The sequence below is a fragment of the Lytechinus pictus genome, chromosome 10 (genome assembly GCF_037042905.1).
Source record: "Lytechinus pictus isolate F3 Inbred chromosome 10, Lp3.0, whole genome shotgun sequence".
NCBI classification, from domain to species: domain Eukaryota; kingdom Metazoa; phylum Echinodermata; class Echinoidea; order Temnopleuroida; family Toxopneustidae; genus Lytechinus; species Lytechinus pictus.
The window spans coordinates 1,080,495-1,098,329 of record NC_087254.1 but is presented as its reverse complement, the minus strand read 5'-3'; the positions used below and the strand labels follow the sequence as shown (position 1 = coordinate 1,098,329).

Here is a 17,835-nt window from a genome sequence, read left to right as displayed (position 1 = left end):
CGACCCTTTCCACCTTTTTTTGAGGAGGGGGGTGGGTGTTTTCAGTGATTAAGTTTGAAAAATATGTACATATGTATTCACATCAATATATTTGTAAATTATTCGTGTTCACTGAAAACCCAAGTTAATTCACATTATGAATTTTCCGGGAATAAAATTATTCATAATTAAAGAAACATAAAACTGGATCACTTGTTTAAATAAAATGTACCCGGGTTTTTTTCTTGCACTGCACACTCTCAATTTATTGTAAAGTACAGATCCTCGAAGCGGATACGACATCGATTTTTCTCGACATACTGTAAATTTTATTCCAATTATTATTATAAGTTTTTTTTCGACCTGCAAGATGAATTATCCAGTCAAGTAGCCTACCATAACTGAAACTTGGATTTTCATATATTATTATGTTTATAGAAATAACCCACAGGGATCCATGCAGTATGCCAGAGTTAAACGACTGTTCCGTTAATGCTGTGTGTTTGAATGAAGATGAGAGGGATTATATCTGCTTGTGTATGGAAGGCTATAGGGACATGTTTCCGGAATCACTACCTGGACGCTACTGCATGGAAGGTAATTGATTTTTTTTTAAAATATTGAAGATGGGCTTATTACTTTAAGCATTCATGCTTAGCATTCACGTCTACCATTAACCAGATTCAAAAGCTTCACTCTTTAGAAGAAGAAAAAAATATTTTTTTCATCTCCATTATTTTTGTTTTATAATTGGACTGAACCCTACTTACCATTATTACCTTTGCACAAATTTTTCAGTTATTGAATAAACGAACGTGGCGAGCATCAAAAATTTGCAGTGTTGCTTTGTGTTCACGCCCTCTACGTTCGTTAATATCAATATTTGTTAGAAAAGAAATCATGATTGAAAGTTTGTTCTAATTGGTCTAGTTAGTAACGAGGGTGCCGTGTACCACACCTTGGTGTCATATGTCGAGAAGGCTGGCCAACGTTTGTTTACAGTTGGTGCCATCCAATCATGGCGATGGTGGTGTTTATTCTTTTTTATCATTCCTGCTAGACAAACGATTTTATGTCATGTTGACTGGCAACTAAAAATAGGAAATTTTCGTAATACTACGCACACGCTTTCTGGAACGTAGATAATCTACTGACAAACGCCCTTCATGACAAAGCAGTCTTTGTCGAAAATCGGTGAACCAAAACAGCAGTGTCGTCTTGGACTCTGGGCAAACGACATATTTGCAATTTTTCGTCCGGTCTGAATGTGAGGACGATCTGCTGTCCGAAACCGACTCCACACCGACCGATGGGATGTCATTGGAAATAGCTTTCATAGCTTTAATGCTGAAAATTTCATCAAAATCACGTGTAAAATAAAAAAGGTATGACAGTTTAAAGCAGTAAGTTTCGCTTATTTTTCACAAAATAGTTATATGCACAATTTAATCACATGCAAATGAGAGAATGTATGATGTCCTTCACTACTAGTATTTCTTTTGTTTTTTATTGTTTGATTATTGACTGAACCATATATTATTAAACAATGCTAATTCCACATGTTTAGGGAGGAATTAATCGTTTTACTTGACAATGAGGACAAAATTAGAATATTTCATTTTTCATACAATAAAATACAGGAGAAATAGTGAGAGGATGACGTCATCAGTCTCCTCATTTGCATACCGACCAGGATGTGCATGTAACTTTTTTGTGAAATTAAGCGAAACTTCAAAATGTCATAACTTTCTTATTTTACATCCGAATTTGATGAAATTTTCAGTGTTATGGTTGTTTGATTTGTTATTCAAATAAGCTTTTGTTGGGGTGGACTTGTCCCTTATACTGTTGGCATTCACGAAAATTATTTTAAAAAATACATATTTGATATTAATTATTTCATAGATAAAACATCAACGACACCATCAGGGATAGACAAGGAACCAGGTAAATATCAAATTGTCATGTTGTTCGTTAGATTGCCACTCGTGTATTTATACCGTTAGGATTAAAAGAAAACCCCAACCAGTCTGGCAAAGAAAAACAGGAGAGTTAAGCTTACCGTTGGTATAGCATTATGGTGTTAAAACACTCGTGCAGATGTTCTCATGTGGTTTTTCTCAATTCATTTCAACTACTTTAATCACATCGACATCTATGATACATAAAAAGATGGAAGTTTGCTGCTAACTTTCACTCTTCAAATTCATGGTAAATTTGAACCGGTAGTTGAGCCATTGGCCCGTTTTCCGAACTGTAGTTTAATTACGAAGGGCAAATTTGGGGGACAAATCCTTAATAGTACATGTTCATTAACTGTCTCAGAATGATAACTGATTTTTTTCATTATGAAAGCAAAGGGAAATAAAGAAGCAAATATTTAAAAAAAATACAATATAAGCGGATTTTTTAAGTTTTTGGCTCTCCATAATTTTAACACAGAGTTAGACCATGGTATATGTTAAACCTGATTTCAGAATACGGGCCACTGGGTCCACATTACTTGCCAGATTAAATAAACAGAAATTGAATCAAACATAGCATCCGAAGAATGGGGGAGGGGGGCGGGTCAGATGTGATCAATAAGTTTACGCAAAGGGACACATCTCACCTTATCACTTGGCATTGTTTACTCGTATCGGAGTGTGACTCCCAAATAGACTGATTCTCCGAGTAAATTTTTTCAAGTTTTATCGACCAAAAAGTGAATAAACAATCACTATTTACATGAACATTTATATCAAGTAGCTAAAGTCATTTTTGTCTTCAAACTTTTTAATGTTCATTAGTCAAGTAATTAACCAGTTTTGTAATAACGCTTTTATTCTTTTCTTCTATCCCACCCACTCGTGATACCAGGAACTGGTTTCGATAAGAGGAATATTTTTATCGGTATAGTCTCAAGCATTGCCATCATAATCCTTCTCGTCTTGATCGTGTTTTGCTTCAACCTTATTCGCATTCACCGTGAAAAATACAAGGTGAAGAAACGGACTGCTGTACAAGAGAAGGCCAATGAAGTCAAAAATCCCGAGGTAATAAAACGCGACATTTTCTTCTGTGCCATATACTCATTTAAAAAAAAAATGATATATTAGGTTTACGTTTAGGATTGGCTTTGAAGTTCGGGCCTATTCCACTTTATTTTCATGAACATGAGTAATGAACAACTTTAATGAATAATGACCGTATCCTTTTCTTTTAAGTTTCATAAAGCGAAAATAAGTGATATCTTATATGTATGACAATTCAAGATAAAAATAGCATAATTAATGCTCAATTTACTCTCATTTACCATACTGACATATGTCGCTCGTATTCTTGCCAGTGATATTGACGTCATATAATTGTAATGTTTATTTACTCATTTTATGAGATGATCTTTGAACGCTAGAATCACCTTTTTGATAAATTATAATGATTTTTTTTTCAATTTACAGAAATTATGATAAATTATAACCAACTTGTTTCAACCAGTCGAATGCGCGCATTTGGGATTGCGGTTGATATTTCGACTTGTAGTCCAGTCAATCTAGCCAGAATAGGGGGGTAACCCACCACTAATTGCAACACGAGATATTCCACTGAAATGCTTTCCAGGAAGGTCCCCGTAACAACATACTAAAAGTCCCAAGAAATCCAAGTAGTGGAAATTTATGAAATTTGCATATTATGCAAATTAGCCATGAAAAATTAGAAAAAGAAGGGAAATAGTCCAAAGATTACAAATTAAATGTCCAAAACAATTTCATTTGAATGGAAATTCATGATAAATAACTGAATTCAATGTTTTTAATCAAAAGTGCAAAAATTTCTACCTCATTTACATATTATGCAAATAAGCATCCTTATATGGAAAAAATGTCAAAATATTGTGATTTTTCTCATATAGACTGCTTGAAAACATTTCATTAATGTTGACATTAATATGCTACTATATCACTAAGCATGATAATTCATCACAATGCCTGAAAATTAATTTGCATATTATGCAAATTAGCCATTTAAAAAAAATAGAAAATGAGGAAATTATTCCAAAGATTACTTAAATTAAATGTCCACAGCAAGTAATTTTGAACAAAAGTTCATGATGAATAAATAAGTGCAATGTCTTTATTTAAGAAAGCTAGCTAATCTGCCTCATTTGCATATTATGCAAATAAGTAACCTTATATGGAAAATGTCAAGAAATTTTGATTTTTATCACATTGACTGCAGTGAAAACATTTCAGTTTTTCAAATTAATATGCTGCTATCACTAAGCATTCAAATTTATCCTAATATGATTTATATTCAAGGACAAATACTGGAAATATATTCTTTGCTTCCTAAGCGTTAGTCTGACAAGATGATGGGATTGGCAAGAACAAAGCACAGTGTTTGAATTGGTGCGTAGTTTGTTAGAGTTGACAACCCTTTCATATATGGTTGGGAACGACTTAGACTTTCTTGAAATTTCACCGCATAAACATGATAAAAGGAGGCCAGGAAAAGCAAACTTATGGCAGGTAAGATCTGATGAGTAGTCTCATTAAGAAGTGCAGCAGAGATTCCGTCTGGCCTAGTAGCTTCATGCAGGTTGTTTTCTTTAACAATTTCTTCAGTAGTCTGGCTACACCTGCTTGACTAAACAATATGTTATCTGGCCATATCTGGGTCAGGACTGGGTCCCAGGACTTCAGCGTCATCATCATCATGATCAGTGGTGAATACTAAGACTAAAAATCTTTGCCTTCCTTTAATAATGATATTCCAATGTAGTCATAGCTATTGATATTAAGGGCTCCCAACATGCTAATTGTTACAGCCTGGATCATTGTCAACCCGGTCAACAAATTATGTTTTTTTTTTTTTTTTTTCAATTCAATTCATTTATTCAACCATCATCATGTACAAACAATTTCATAAATACATACCAATATAGATAATATACAAATACTAAACTTAATAGAATGATGGTTTGGTGACCCCGGAGAAAGCAGAGCTTATAAAAAGGGGCCACCGAGTTAAAATATACACTAAAAATACATACAACAAATAATAATAATTACACTAAGTACACCGATGCAACAGCCAAAAAAAAAAAAAAAAAAAAAAAAAAAAAAAAAAAAATAATAATAAATAAATAAATAAAAATTAAAATTAAAAAAAAAGAAGGAGGGGGGGGGGGGACTTTCAATGAGAAAATAACAAATAATTAATTAAATAATTGGCAGAACGTTTTTTAAGCACATGATAACTGATAATGTTTTCTGATAAGTCTCTTGAACCTAGAAAGAGTTGAACTGGATTTTATGTCAGAGGGGAGGTTATTCCATAACTTAGGAAAACAGATTTTAAAGGAATTTAAAGATATAGTTGATCGAACTAAGGGTAGATGAATTTGGTTGCTTTGGCGAGTAAAATGAGAGTGTATTGTAGAATTTGGGACAAAAATGTCATTGAAAAGAGGAGGCAAGATTTTAGCATAAAATTTATACATGAATACGAGGGAATTAAATGATATCAAGTCCTGTACTGGCATTATGTTCAGTTGAGAAAACAGAGGCTTTGTATGAGTGCGATAGGGAGCGTTTGAAATAATGCGAACTATTTTTTTTTGTAAAATACGTAGTTTATCTAAGTGTGATTTGAAGGTGTAGCCCCAGACAACATTGCAATAATTCAAATGGGGTAGTATGATGCTATTATATAAAGTAATCAAAATTGATTTAGGAACATAATGTCGTAACTTGGACAGAACACCAATGGATCTTGACATCTTTGTACTAATAGAAATAATATGAGATTTCCAAGAGAGATGTTCGTTTAAAGTCACACCAAGGAATTGTATATTATCAACCCGTGTGATGAGATTACCACCAATATGAACATCAGGAAGATTAAATGGGACATTCTTTCCTTTTGTTCGAATAATCATATATTTGGTCTTCTCAAGATTAAGAAATAATTTGTTGCAAGCAAACCATTTGTTTAATTTATCCAATTCAATATTTGCTAACGATATAAGATGATGTATATTTTTGTGTGATATTGAAACAGTGGTATCGTCAGCAAATAGAGAAAAGTTAAGACTTGATGAACAATTAGTAATGTCATTTATGTAAACAAGAAAAAGAAGTGGGCCTAATACAGATCCTTGTGGAATTCCACATGATACATTACTAAAATGGGATCTGACACCATCGATCACCACATATTGATTTCTGTGTGATAAGTAACTATAAAACCATTGGAGTGGGACCCCTCTGATTCCATAAAATTCTAGTTTTTTTAGCAAAATGTTGTGATCAATGGTGTCAAAGGCCTTAGATAGGTCCATAAAAACACTTAGGCAGAAATTTCCAATGTCTATTTTATCAGATATCACATTAAATAGATTCAATACACCGAGATCGGTTGAGAAGTTCTTCCGGAATCCAAACTGCTGGGGTATTAAAATATTATTAATGGAAAGAAATTTGTAAAGTCTACTGTGAACAATTTTTTCCAACAGTTTGGAGAAAAAGGGCAATAATGCAATTGGTCTGTAGTTAGCAATGTCATGTTTGTCACCCTTTTTGTAAATTGGAATTACCTCAGCTGTTTTTAGTTTGTCGGGAACAATACCATGAGAAAGTGATTCATTGAAGATATGACAAAGAGGATTGATAATAGTGTGAATGCATTCCTTAACAACACGAGCTGCTATTGAATCAGAGCCCGGAGCAACTGACGATTTCATGGAAGAAAGAACATTAAGTATTTCGGTATTCGACGTTGGATTAAAAAATAGTGATTTGGGTACATGGTTACATAAATAATCACAAAAATGCGATGAAGAAGTTTGGATTTTTTCTTGAGTTACCTTTCCAATATTGATAAAATAACTATTGAATACTTCAGCAATAGTTGACTTCTTCGAGATCTTTTCCTGATTGAAATACATATAAGATGGTAATTTGTTTTTTCTTTTACCTAATATATTGTTTATCCTCGACCAGGTTTTTTTCATATCACCCCTCACTTTACTGAATAAATTTTCGTAGTAAATCCTTTTGCTTCGTCGAATAACACATGTTAATAAATTCTTATATTCAACATATTTTAATCGAGTCCGAGCGTCACCATTTTTTGTATACCGATAGTATAATCTTTGTTTTTTATTAATGGATTTCAAAATGCCATGTGTAATCCAGGGTTTGTTGTTTCTTTTCTGTTTAGGTTTTACAAGGGGGAAAGAGTCATCGTACAGGGAGCTGAACTTATGAATAAATAAGTTATATGACATGTTAATATCTTCATTGCTATAAATAGCATTCCAATTAGTTGTACTTAACTTTTGTTTAAATCTTGAAATATTTTCTCTTGTAAATTTCCGGACTTTGCTACTGATTGTATGGAGAGGCAGGGATATATTATTACTCAGGCAAAATATAGGAAAATGGTCCGAGAGATCCGAATAAATAATACCACAAGTATTGTTCTTGTGGATACAATTGGTGAATACATTATCTATCAGGGTAGCAGAATGCCTTGTTACTCGAGTTGGCTTGTTTATACAAGGAAATAATCCATGGGTAAACATTATATCTAAAAACTCATTTGTTTTGCGATCAATATCGTGATTGAGTAAATTTATATTAAAATCTCCAACTATGTATAAATCAATATTAGAGGAATTTATATCTAATAACAAATTCGTAAGTGTTGCATTAAATGCGTTAATATCTGTATTTGGTACCCTATAGATACAACCAACCAATATTGGTTTACATCTATCTTTTAACTGTATTTCAATAAAAATAGTATCACAATGGTCTCTACTGAGGGATAAATTAGAGCATAGATGGTAATCGACATCATCTCTTATATACAAGGCTACTCCACCGCCTTTTTTGTTAAGTCTGTCAACGTGAATAAGTGAATATCCATCAATATTAAACAAATGAACTGATATGTTTTTTCGAAACCATGTTTCGGAAATTCCGATAACAGTGAAATTGTAATTCAATGAACGAAGGAGTAGTTGCAAATCATCGTAATTCCGAATGAGACTTCTTGAGTTTATATGTAATATGGAAAAATTATCTGGAGTAGCCTTGTATATTTGTGCGAAATCATCAGAAAATAAATAATTGCACGATTCACTAGTTACATTGTCATCGCTGGAGAGTGAATCCATAATTACCGGAGAATTGTTGAAATCAGTATATTTGATATTTAGATTAAAAGGGTTAACAGACAAGGAGTGGTATCTATCCTCATCGATACATCTATCTAGATGAAAGAAGGTGAGTATACATAATAAAAATGAGTCATCATCTACGTAATGGTTGAAAGGAAATATTTGCGAGTTGCATGGAACACAATATGCGTTGTCTTCAAGAGACTGGACTTTAAAACAATTGTGGCAGAGGAAATTATCGCCCCTCATATGAGAGAGGAAAAGGAAAAAAAAGGTGGAAAGGCTGTTGCAGGAGAGTACAAAGTTACAAAAAATACTATAAGAATAAAAAAAAAAAAAAAAAGTAATCCGAATAAGAGTCTGGTATAAAACAACTGTCTTGGGAGGAAAATCCACTCTACCCAAACCACAACATAATTAGCATGCGATTTCAAGCCTGAGTAATGCACTGTAGTAAGTGTCATATGAAGTAAGTATAGATTCATTGGTACAATGCCATTCAAGGTGGTAGGTAAGGTTTGGTCTATGAAAGGAAGAATGCATTCAGATAATAGTTATAATGACAGTGTTACCAAGTTACAACGATGCTGGGAAAAAAAAAACAGTTCAACCTTATTTTTTATATGTAAGACGTAATAGATTGAGTATTCAAGAATAATAAAAAGTTTGTATCAACTGAATGACAATAGAACTCCAGTGACACGAGTCTGCAAATGAGATGAATTGACAGGAAAATGTATGTTTAAAAATTTAAGATCAACAACAGAAGGTCTGTCTAGAAACTGGCATGCAATCATTGGTATGTGGTTTATAAAGAGCTCTCATGATGTGTGATGTAATAAATAAAAAAAGCAACAATATACAACATGCTTTTTACAATGTAGCATTGCATAAAAACGACAGTGCATGCATACATGCATGTGTGTACACCAGTTAACCACTATTGACTGTAATGGATGTTATGTCAAAAGATTTATGAAAAATATCATGTTAAAGAGAAATCACTTTAGATAATAATAAACACAGCTAAGCAGACAGAACTAAGTTGATGTGGATAAACACGCAGCTCAATATAAGGTTGTACATTGTATCTCAAGACTTGTACAATCTAGAAAAGACAATAAATAATTGATAAAGTCCAAGTATGATAAAACATAATTTGTCAAACAGGAAAGATATATTAAATATACTATATGTGATAGTGAATGCTGTTAGAAACCCAACAATCTCAACTTGTAGCAAGGTTGATATATATAGGTGAGCCCCTTTTTTATGATGGTAGAAATTGTGAAGCATAAATTAACAAATCACATCATAAGTACATTTAGAATTTAAATAAAAAGCCAAAATGTTCAGCAATGAAAATAGGAAAACTATCATCAAAGGCGATAAGTATACAGTATGAATAAACATAAAAACTGGTGAGTAGGAAAAAAAGGTAAGATTTCAAAAACTTAAAGTTATAAAACTGGTCACTAGCTAGCATGGTCACTCAAGGCCATAAATCAGTGGTTATCAGATAACTGAGTAAATTAAAGACATCGTATCATTTTACAGAATGTGACACCATATTTTCTTTTTTTTAATTGCACAACATACAATTTAGGATGCAGTGTGGTTATAAAAAATGTGAAAATATTTCGACCGAAATATGCCATATTCTGAATTAGGTATCATGTAAAGTAGTAACACTAGATGTTAGCTAGCATGGTCATTCATGGCCATAAGTCAGTAATCATCGGATAATTGAGTGAATTGAAAAGACCAAATAATTACATTTTATCATTTCACAGATGAGTATGTTTTCATTACAATGTAAAAATAGAAAATTAGGAAAGCAATGTGGTTAAAAATGTAAAAAGTATTGCAATCGAAATAACTATGTCATATTCTGAATTAGATATTGCGTCAGTCAGGATATAGCCTAGTGTAACTAAAGCTGAACCTTTGATATGATACCTGCATATACTGTAGAAGTGATAATGAATTTGTAAGATAAAAGACTTGCCAATCTGTAATGACAATGTCGGTCATTTCTAGTAAGTGATGTAGAAGTAGATTATGCAAAGGTGATTTATATACATTATATCACTAGTAAAGCATGAATCCAATCCTCAATATTGATTTTTGTGATCGGCGCATGGTCAGTAACTTCAAGATAAGGTTATATAGTTAATGGTTCACTGATGAAATTATCAAATATATAAACACATAATTTATTATACCGAGCAAAAGTTACAGATTTGGGGACACCAAATAGCAACAGGTAAAAAACTATTTAAACTATCTGTCATCAATCGTATTCATGGGTGTCAATGATTGACTTAAGTTCGGATTTACGATGAGTCTCAGTTTAAAAACAATTTAGTAACCTCGAACGTAGGATGAGTGGGTAGCAGCAGCTAGCTGAGATAAGATCAAATACTCACGAATATTTAGTCCATGTTGTGAGGCTTTGTGATTTCGGCCTTGATTCGAGTATGAGCTTAACGCCAACTAGTCGGATTCTCGTTGACACATTTTTGTTTTTCCGTAGATGATAGGCTTCTTTCTCAAGTTGATAGCGTATTTTTTTAAGCTCAGCTGGTAGGTCAGAACGTATCGAGATCCGCGGGTAATCGCTGCGAAGACTCTTGCTTACGTCGTCGTTTGGTCGTCGCTGTAACCGATCGAAAACGTTGAATACTTCATCGCGATCAGACATCGAAACAAATCGAGCGATAATGGGGTCGGGCGTTTTGATGTCGTCGTTCGGCTTTCTAGGCAGTCGATGGACATTATTAAACATCATCCTGCTCGTCTTAGATGCTGGGAGACCGAGAGATCCGATGACGTTCCGGACAACCTCTTCGACGTTTTCATCTGTTTTTTTCTCGATACCATAGAAGAGCAAATTTCTTTTCCTCTCGTGAATTTCCTGTGCGATGATGGCGTCGTGCAGGTTTTGTTCACATTCTTTTTGTTTTCTTATTAATTCAGGAATAACTTTGTTTTCGATGGTTTCCACACGGGACGCAGAATCAGTTGCCGCTCCTTGTAACATAGATATCGTAGATTTCATGTCTTTAATCTCTTCTCTGATATCGGAAATGCTGAAAACAACTTTATCTAACTTTTCTAGGATTTTAGAAGTAAAATTGTCAAAATGCAATCTAAAATCAGTCAGTGACTCGGCAGTGGCGTAAGTTTTCGACTTACTTAGTGTAGCTTTGGGCGTGTCCATCTTGCCTGTCGTATTACACGTAGCACCAGTCTGGGATCTAGTATCTGGCATTTTGACCACTTTCCGTAGATGAAGTTCAGCAAGTACAAATATATATCACATAAAACTGTCAGAATCAGCTTACAGGCAGAAAATCATTTTTCTTGAGTTATCGTAGAAGTGGATTAAGAGGGATTTTCCTAAATAAAACACAGAGCGTTTAAAAATCAATCCTCCATGTCCAAGTGCGCCCTCTATCCAATGATATTATAGGCTTGTCTACAAACCCTCTTATGGTCCTCTTTAATGCATTGTAGCAATTCTGAGCTTTACCTTACTGATGCTTTTGGAGCTCTAAAATGTGCAAGCCTTCCTAGCCTTTCTCTAAAACTCTTGACATCTTCCGACATAACTTATGTCCATTGTTTCATTGAGGCGCAACTTGTGTCGGAAGAAGACATGGTTGACGGTGTGTTCTTGTTAAAGTCCTCTTGATTGGCATACAGTCTCCTATGCTCGACTTGTCGGATTTCAGTACAGAGAGTTGTATGACTGTACAAAGTACATCTGCATGACACTATTAACGTGATTAAAGTCAGCATTCCTCCAGAAGAACATCCTTAGTCGTACCATAAAATGTTTATTCCTCTGGATAACCTCACAGTATACCCATGAGTAGCACATTGTGGCAAATAAATCCTGGAAGTGGTACACACTGTCTAATCAATGTTGGATGATATTTGATGGTGATGTTAAGGATGTTCCATTATGTTGTGTCCTCTTGTTGGAAAGGCAATAATCTGGCTTAGTCCTCCATCTGGTTTGTTCATTGTCTCACTGAGGAATTTATGTTTATCATAAATATCAGGACTTACTTAGAAACTATAGCTTTAATATTTGGAGATGGATGCCATAGGAGATTTATCAAAGAGGAAAGAACAGAACATGGATGCTTCATCATGAAGCAGCAACTGGATTCAGCAAGAACGTCTAATCTCGATTCCTGTATCTGAGAAAGATGCCTATAATGCACTTTAGGCCTTCATCATGAATTTATGGCTTTCATGTCGCTCGTATAGGCAAATGCCCATTGTTACTCTTATTAAGCATGCCCAGAGATCTTGTGATCAAAGCAAGTACTCATATTCACCACCAAGACAAGTGATGATGATGATGGGTTCTTGTAAACGCCGGTATCCGCCACAGCTGGGCGCTCATGGCGCTTGCTCAAAAATAGGAAATATCTCACAAATTTCATCATTCAGTTCAAGTACTGTCCTAGTAATGCTACAAGTGAGTTATTCTTGTATTGGGATAATGTTGGAGTGGGGAACAGAAAGGTCTTCAGGTAAGACTCAAAAGTTGATTGGGTCTCTGCTCTCCTGATAAATTGGGGAAGGCTATTCCACAACTTTGGTCCAGAGATGTAGAAGGCTCTGTCACCCCAGGTTGTGTGGCTGAGAGATTCCCTCAGCAATGCTTGAGCTGCTGATCTGAGACTGCGTGTTGGTCTATGCTGAGATAAGAGCTCTGAGATGTAGGGTGGAGATTTATCGTTAAACGCTTAAAATACAAGGACCCCAAGTTGATAAGCTAATGGTGTGCTACAACATGGACCTATTACAATAGGTCCATGGCTACAAAGACCAAATATTCGAAGCTAATGGGCTTTTATTTGTACGGGTGTGACATCTTGTGCTGATCACTTGGCAATCCAGGAGTTGCTAGCGTGGACTATACTCGCAAGAAACGCAAAGTCTCTACAAAGTCAAGAAGAGAGCAAGACTTGGATGGAAATAATGAAGCATTCAAGCAGTGGGATCTATGTAGAATGGACTCATCATTGTACAATATGAGTGGGGTAACTGCTCATGACAAAAGTCAACATCAACCAAGCAAGAAGTGTAGGGAAGGTCATCATGGTTAATACACATAATCTATATGGAATTTTAGAGGAAAGTATCACTTATGTGTTCCTTGAATGTTTATAAAATGTTGGATGCTTATTTGCATAATATGTAAATTACACTTCGGATATTAAGCTGATTATTAATGTATTTGCCATTCTTAGTGATCACATCATATTGATCCAGACTGAAATGTTTTCATAACTGTTTTTGTGAGAAAAATCAAAATTTCTGGATTTTTTTCCATATAAAGATGCTCATATATGCAAATGAGGTAGATTTATTTACGATTTTTTATTTAAAAAATAAATAAATTTGTAAAACTTATCATGGGCTTCAGTTCAATTCGTATTGATTTCTGCACTTGATTTCCAATATTTTGATTATTTTCCTTATTTGTAATTTATTATGGCTAATTTGCATAAAATGCAAATTTTGTGATTTTCCTATATGATTGTATATTTAAGGACTTTTAATATGGTGTTTAGGAAACCTTCCTGTAAGGTATTGCCATATTTCAATATCAATAGATAAAATACTTGCAATTTTTGAGGGATGTATCACCAGAGTGTTTTCTTGAATATTTATAACATGTTAGATACTTTTATTTGCATAATATGCAAATTACACTACAGACACTAAGCTAAATACAAATGTATTCAACGTCCTTAGTGATAGCAGCATGTAAATTCCAACATTAATGACATTTTCAAGCAGATAATGAGAGAAAAATCACAATACCTTTACATTTTTCCATATAAGGATGCTTATTTGCATATTATGCAAATGAGGTAGATTTTTTTGCACGTTTGACAAAAAACATTGAATACAGTTATTTATCATGAATTCTCGCTCAAATTGAATTGTTTTGGACACTCAATGTGTAATCTTTGGGCTATTTTCCTTATTTTTCTAACTTTTTATGGCTAATTTGCATAATATGCAAATTTCATAAATTTCCACTGCTTGGATTTCTTGGGACTTTTAGTATGTTGTTTAGGGGACCTTCCTTGAAAGCATTGCAGTGGAATATCTCGTGTTGCAATTAGTGGTGGGTCAAACCCTATATTGACTGGACTATTGCGTTTAAACGCCTTTCCGAAGAATGCGAGTGCTAATTTTTTTATTTTTTTCTGAATTTCTCGGTTTATTCTAGGACTTTGTCCAGTCATCAGTCCGCGACGTCTTCTTCAAGAAATCTAACTTGGACGATCACACCTATATCAATCCTAACCCACAACTAGATGAGCAGCATCCGTCTGCCTTTAGCATGGATGCAAAGAACCACGCTACGACCATGGATGAGCTTAAGGAGTAGTCAAAGGCGGATCGTCACGAAATTGTCAACTTTTTGTGTGAAACACTTCGGCAGCTTCACACACTGAAATATGTACATAGGTGTCTATATCGACTATTGTATACGGAGAACACATAGCAAACATGCATTTTTAAAGAATGGTTCATGATTTAAGTCAGATTACACGTACATCTCATTATCAGCATGGACATCATACAGAGAGCAATTCGTGTCCTGTTCTCTTCATCTCCAAATCGTTGTAGAAGCTTTTTTTTTCTCTGGACTTAACTCCATGTGCACATCAGGAAATATCTACACCCCAAATATCACAGTAGCGGTGATATCTTGCACGCCTCATGAAAACTCGAAAATATGCACCCTTGTTTGTTTTTTGCACCATATACTAGTATTTTGCAGGCTTGTTACGATCGTCTGCGTTCGCGGAGCGGGGACGGCCGCACCCTTTCGAGAAAACCGGGGTAGCTTTTCACGAAAGGCTGTGAACCAGTCGTTTCTATGAAAATTATTCATCAAATGATAACAACAATATAATACTAATAGACTACTGGTAGAGGTGCACAGATGGGGGGGGGGGGGGGGGGCTTGGGGCGCTTCCCCCTAAAAAATGACGACTAAAAAGGGAAATAAAAGGAAAAAAAAGAGAGAAAGGTGAAATATGATATCATTTTCTGAATACTTTCATGTCAAAATCTGATACAAAATTTGTTTTTTTAATGAAAATGTCGAAATTCCAAAGCGCCCGGAGTCCCTCATCTGTACACCACTGAAGCAATTACTTTGAAACTGGCTTTCCTTTGCAAGCTGCTTGCAAGTACTAATATGATAGTTACCATGTACGGCAGAACCCGGTCGACGCGTGCACCGCCGAGACTATTGAAAATAAATAAGCCTAAATGAAAGTGCACAAACTTTGTGTTTTTTCTTTCCTTCCTTTTTTTTGTGTGCACACAACATCACCTCATATGCAGCCTCCATACCCTCACACAAATTTACACAGACACACAAATAAACAACTTGTGCAAGAGGCAACTCAGCACTGCCTTTCGTGAAAAATCCCCCGGTTGTCTCGAAAAGGGGCATTATTTTGACACCCCTCCCTCAATCCACCCTTTTGAGAAAAGCTCCCCAGGTTTTCTGGAAAGGGGGCGGTCACTCCCGCTCCGCGAACGCAGACGATCGTCTTGCTTCTTTCAGAAGAAAGGTAGTTAGTGATTGGTTTAAATTTGCCCCTTGTAGTGTTGTTGAAGAAACATTAGAGCCAATGTAGACAGCAGATATAGTGAGATTCAATCTTGACTCTCTGAGTCCAGTTTAATGTCTGATTCAATGTTGTACATTTAGGTGTGGCTTCACTCAAGCACGATGGTGCAATTCAATAGCTCAACTTAAACATGTAAGATTACAATGTATGCAGTAACTACTGCTGTAACTGTTCATGCACAACATTACTTTGAATACATTATAGTTGCATCAATGTTTGTATACACAACACCCCTTCAAATGGGGGGAAAAGATATGATAATCTTAATTTAACCTAAGCTTTGCGTGATTAATAGTAGACAAGATCCCACCCACTTTAGTATAGAAATACACTGTATATATTTTTGTATAATATCAACCTTCACATTTCTTCGTTGTATTTGACATTTCACATTAACTTAGTTTTTTTATCTGAAATTTAGTGTAGACATGTAAATCTCGTTTGAAGCGCAGCACTTTCGTACTTTAGCGTAGTTAAATTACAGTAATTCATATAAAGTCATTTAAATTTTAGTTTGTATTTATTAAGAAATTTTGTTCTATAATATCAGGATGGTGACAAGCCTTTTTCATTCATCTGTCATCTGTTAAAATGTGTATTCATTCAATTAATTACTATTGAAAGAAATGTATGGAAGAATTGATAATATTTTTAATGGTAACTTGTATTATGCTTGGATATTATAATACAATTTAATACAAACAATTAATAATTTGTTTATCTATCAGAATGGTTTGTATTAAAACGGAGGAATAATTATTCTGAAAAAGGATATCTGATAATTTTATTGTATTGAAATACTCGTTGTGCCACTTATCAAAGGTGTACACCAGGCTGAAAATATTTTGATTTGAACAGATATAGAAAAATCAGACAAATACAAAACTTAAAATTTCATCAAATTCGGACAAGGAAGAACATTTTAAATATTTACATTATTTCGGTGAAACAATTCCATGTATGTATTTACAAATATTCAATGAGCAAGCTGATGATGTCCATATCCCCACTCCTTCTTTTGCAATTTATTATAATGTTACGAAGTTTATTCAAATTCTGTCCTCTGAGATTAAAATAAATTAGATTGAAAACTGATTTAATACATTAAATATTCATTGCTACAACTTATTTTATTATAAGGTACATATACCATGCCTACAGATATGAAAATATGAAATAAGATTTCATGTAATAACATTATTAAAGGAAAGTGGGGACATTACATCATCAGCCCACCTAATGAATATTCATGACGACGTGCACACTAAACTCTTTTCACAAAATAATGCAAACTTTCAATTCAATAACTTTGCTATCTGCTATCAGATTTTTGTAAAATTTTCAGCATTTTACTTTGTGATTTTTAAACCATTTATTTAAATACAATTATTTTCAGCCTGGTGTGCCCCTTTATGATAATGTTATACGCTCGTTATTCCTGAGGTCTGCTATTTCAGGGCTTCCTTATTCCAAGGGTAAGTTATAAAAAAAAAAGGCAAATTGCATATACGAAGATGTTAATCGGCCAATGCTTCCAATTGAGAATGTGTTGATGCGTGGGCATAAAATCTTTTATCGGTAATATTTTGAATCGTTCAGGCGTGAATCCTCTTTGGAAATGTGCATTGCATGGATACTTATCAATATATATTTGTATCGTGGGAGACAAAGAAATGTATAGCATTATACATGTTATAAGGTACTAGAAGTGGATCTAAAGGGGTGGGGGTTTAACTCCCTTGGGCTCCCTAAGAGAAGGAAAAAAGAAAAGGGTGGGAGTTGCGGATGTACGAAATGGGGAGGGGAAGGGGGTTTGTTAACCCAAAGCCTATATTAGGGAGTGATGGGATTCGTTACTATCTGTACACGTGTTTCCTATCGATAATTAGAATTACTGTAAAAAGCTATCAAGTAATGAACATATTTGTAATCATACAAAAATACATCTTACTCCCCACTTCATCGCTTTTTCTTTGCAAGTATTAGAATTTATGTCATATG

At 34.4% G+C, this 17,835-nt stretch overlaps 1 protein-coding gene across 1 annotated transcript in view; it reads left to right on the top strand.

Annotated features, from left to right (window-relative positions):
- LOC129269616 (hyalin-like) overlaps positions 1–14,573 on the top strand; it is a 56,061-nt gene extending 41,488 nt beyond the window's left edge. Inside the window, exons 28-31 of the mRNA XM_064105756.1 lie at positions 418–576; positions 1,885–1,926; positions 2,839–3,014; positions 14,412–14,573. Coding sequence (XP_063961826.1) covers positions 418–576; positions 1,885–1,926; positions 2,839–3,014; positions 14,412–14,573 — 539 coding nt within the window. The remainder of the gene's footprint in view (positions 1–417; positions 577–1,884; positions 1,927–2,838; positions 3,015–14,411) is intronic.
- The last annotated feature ends 3,262 nt before the right edge of the window (positions 14,574–17,835 follow it).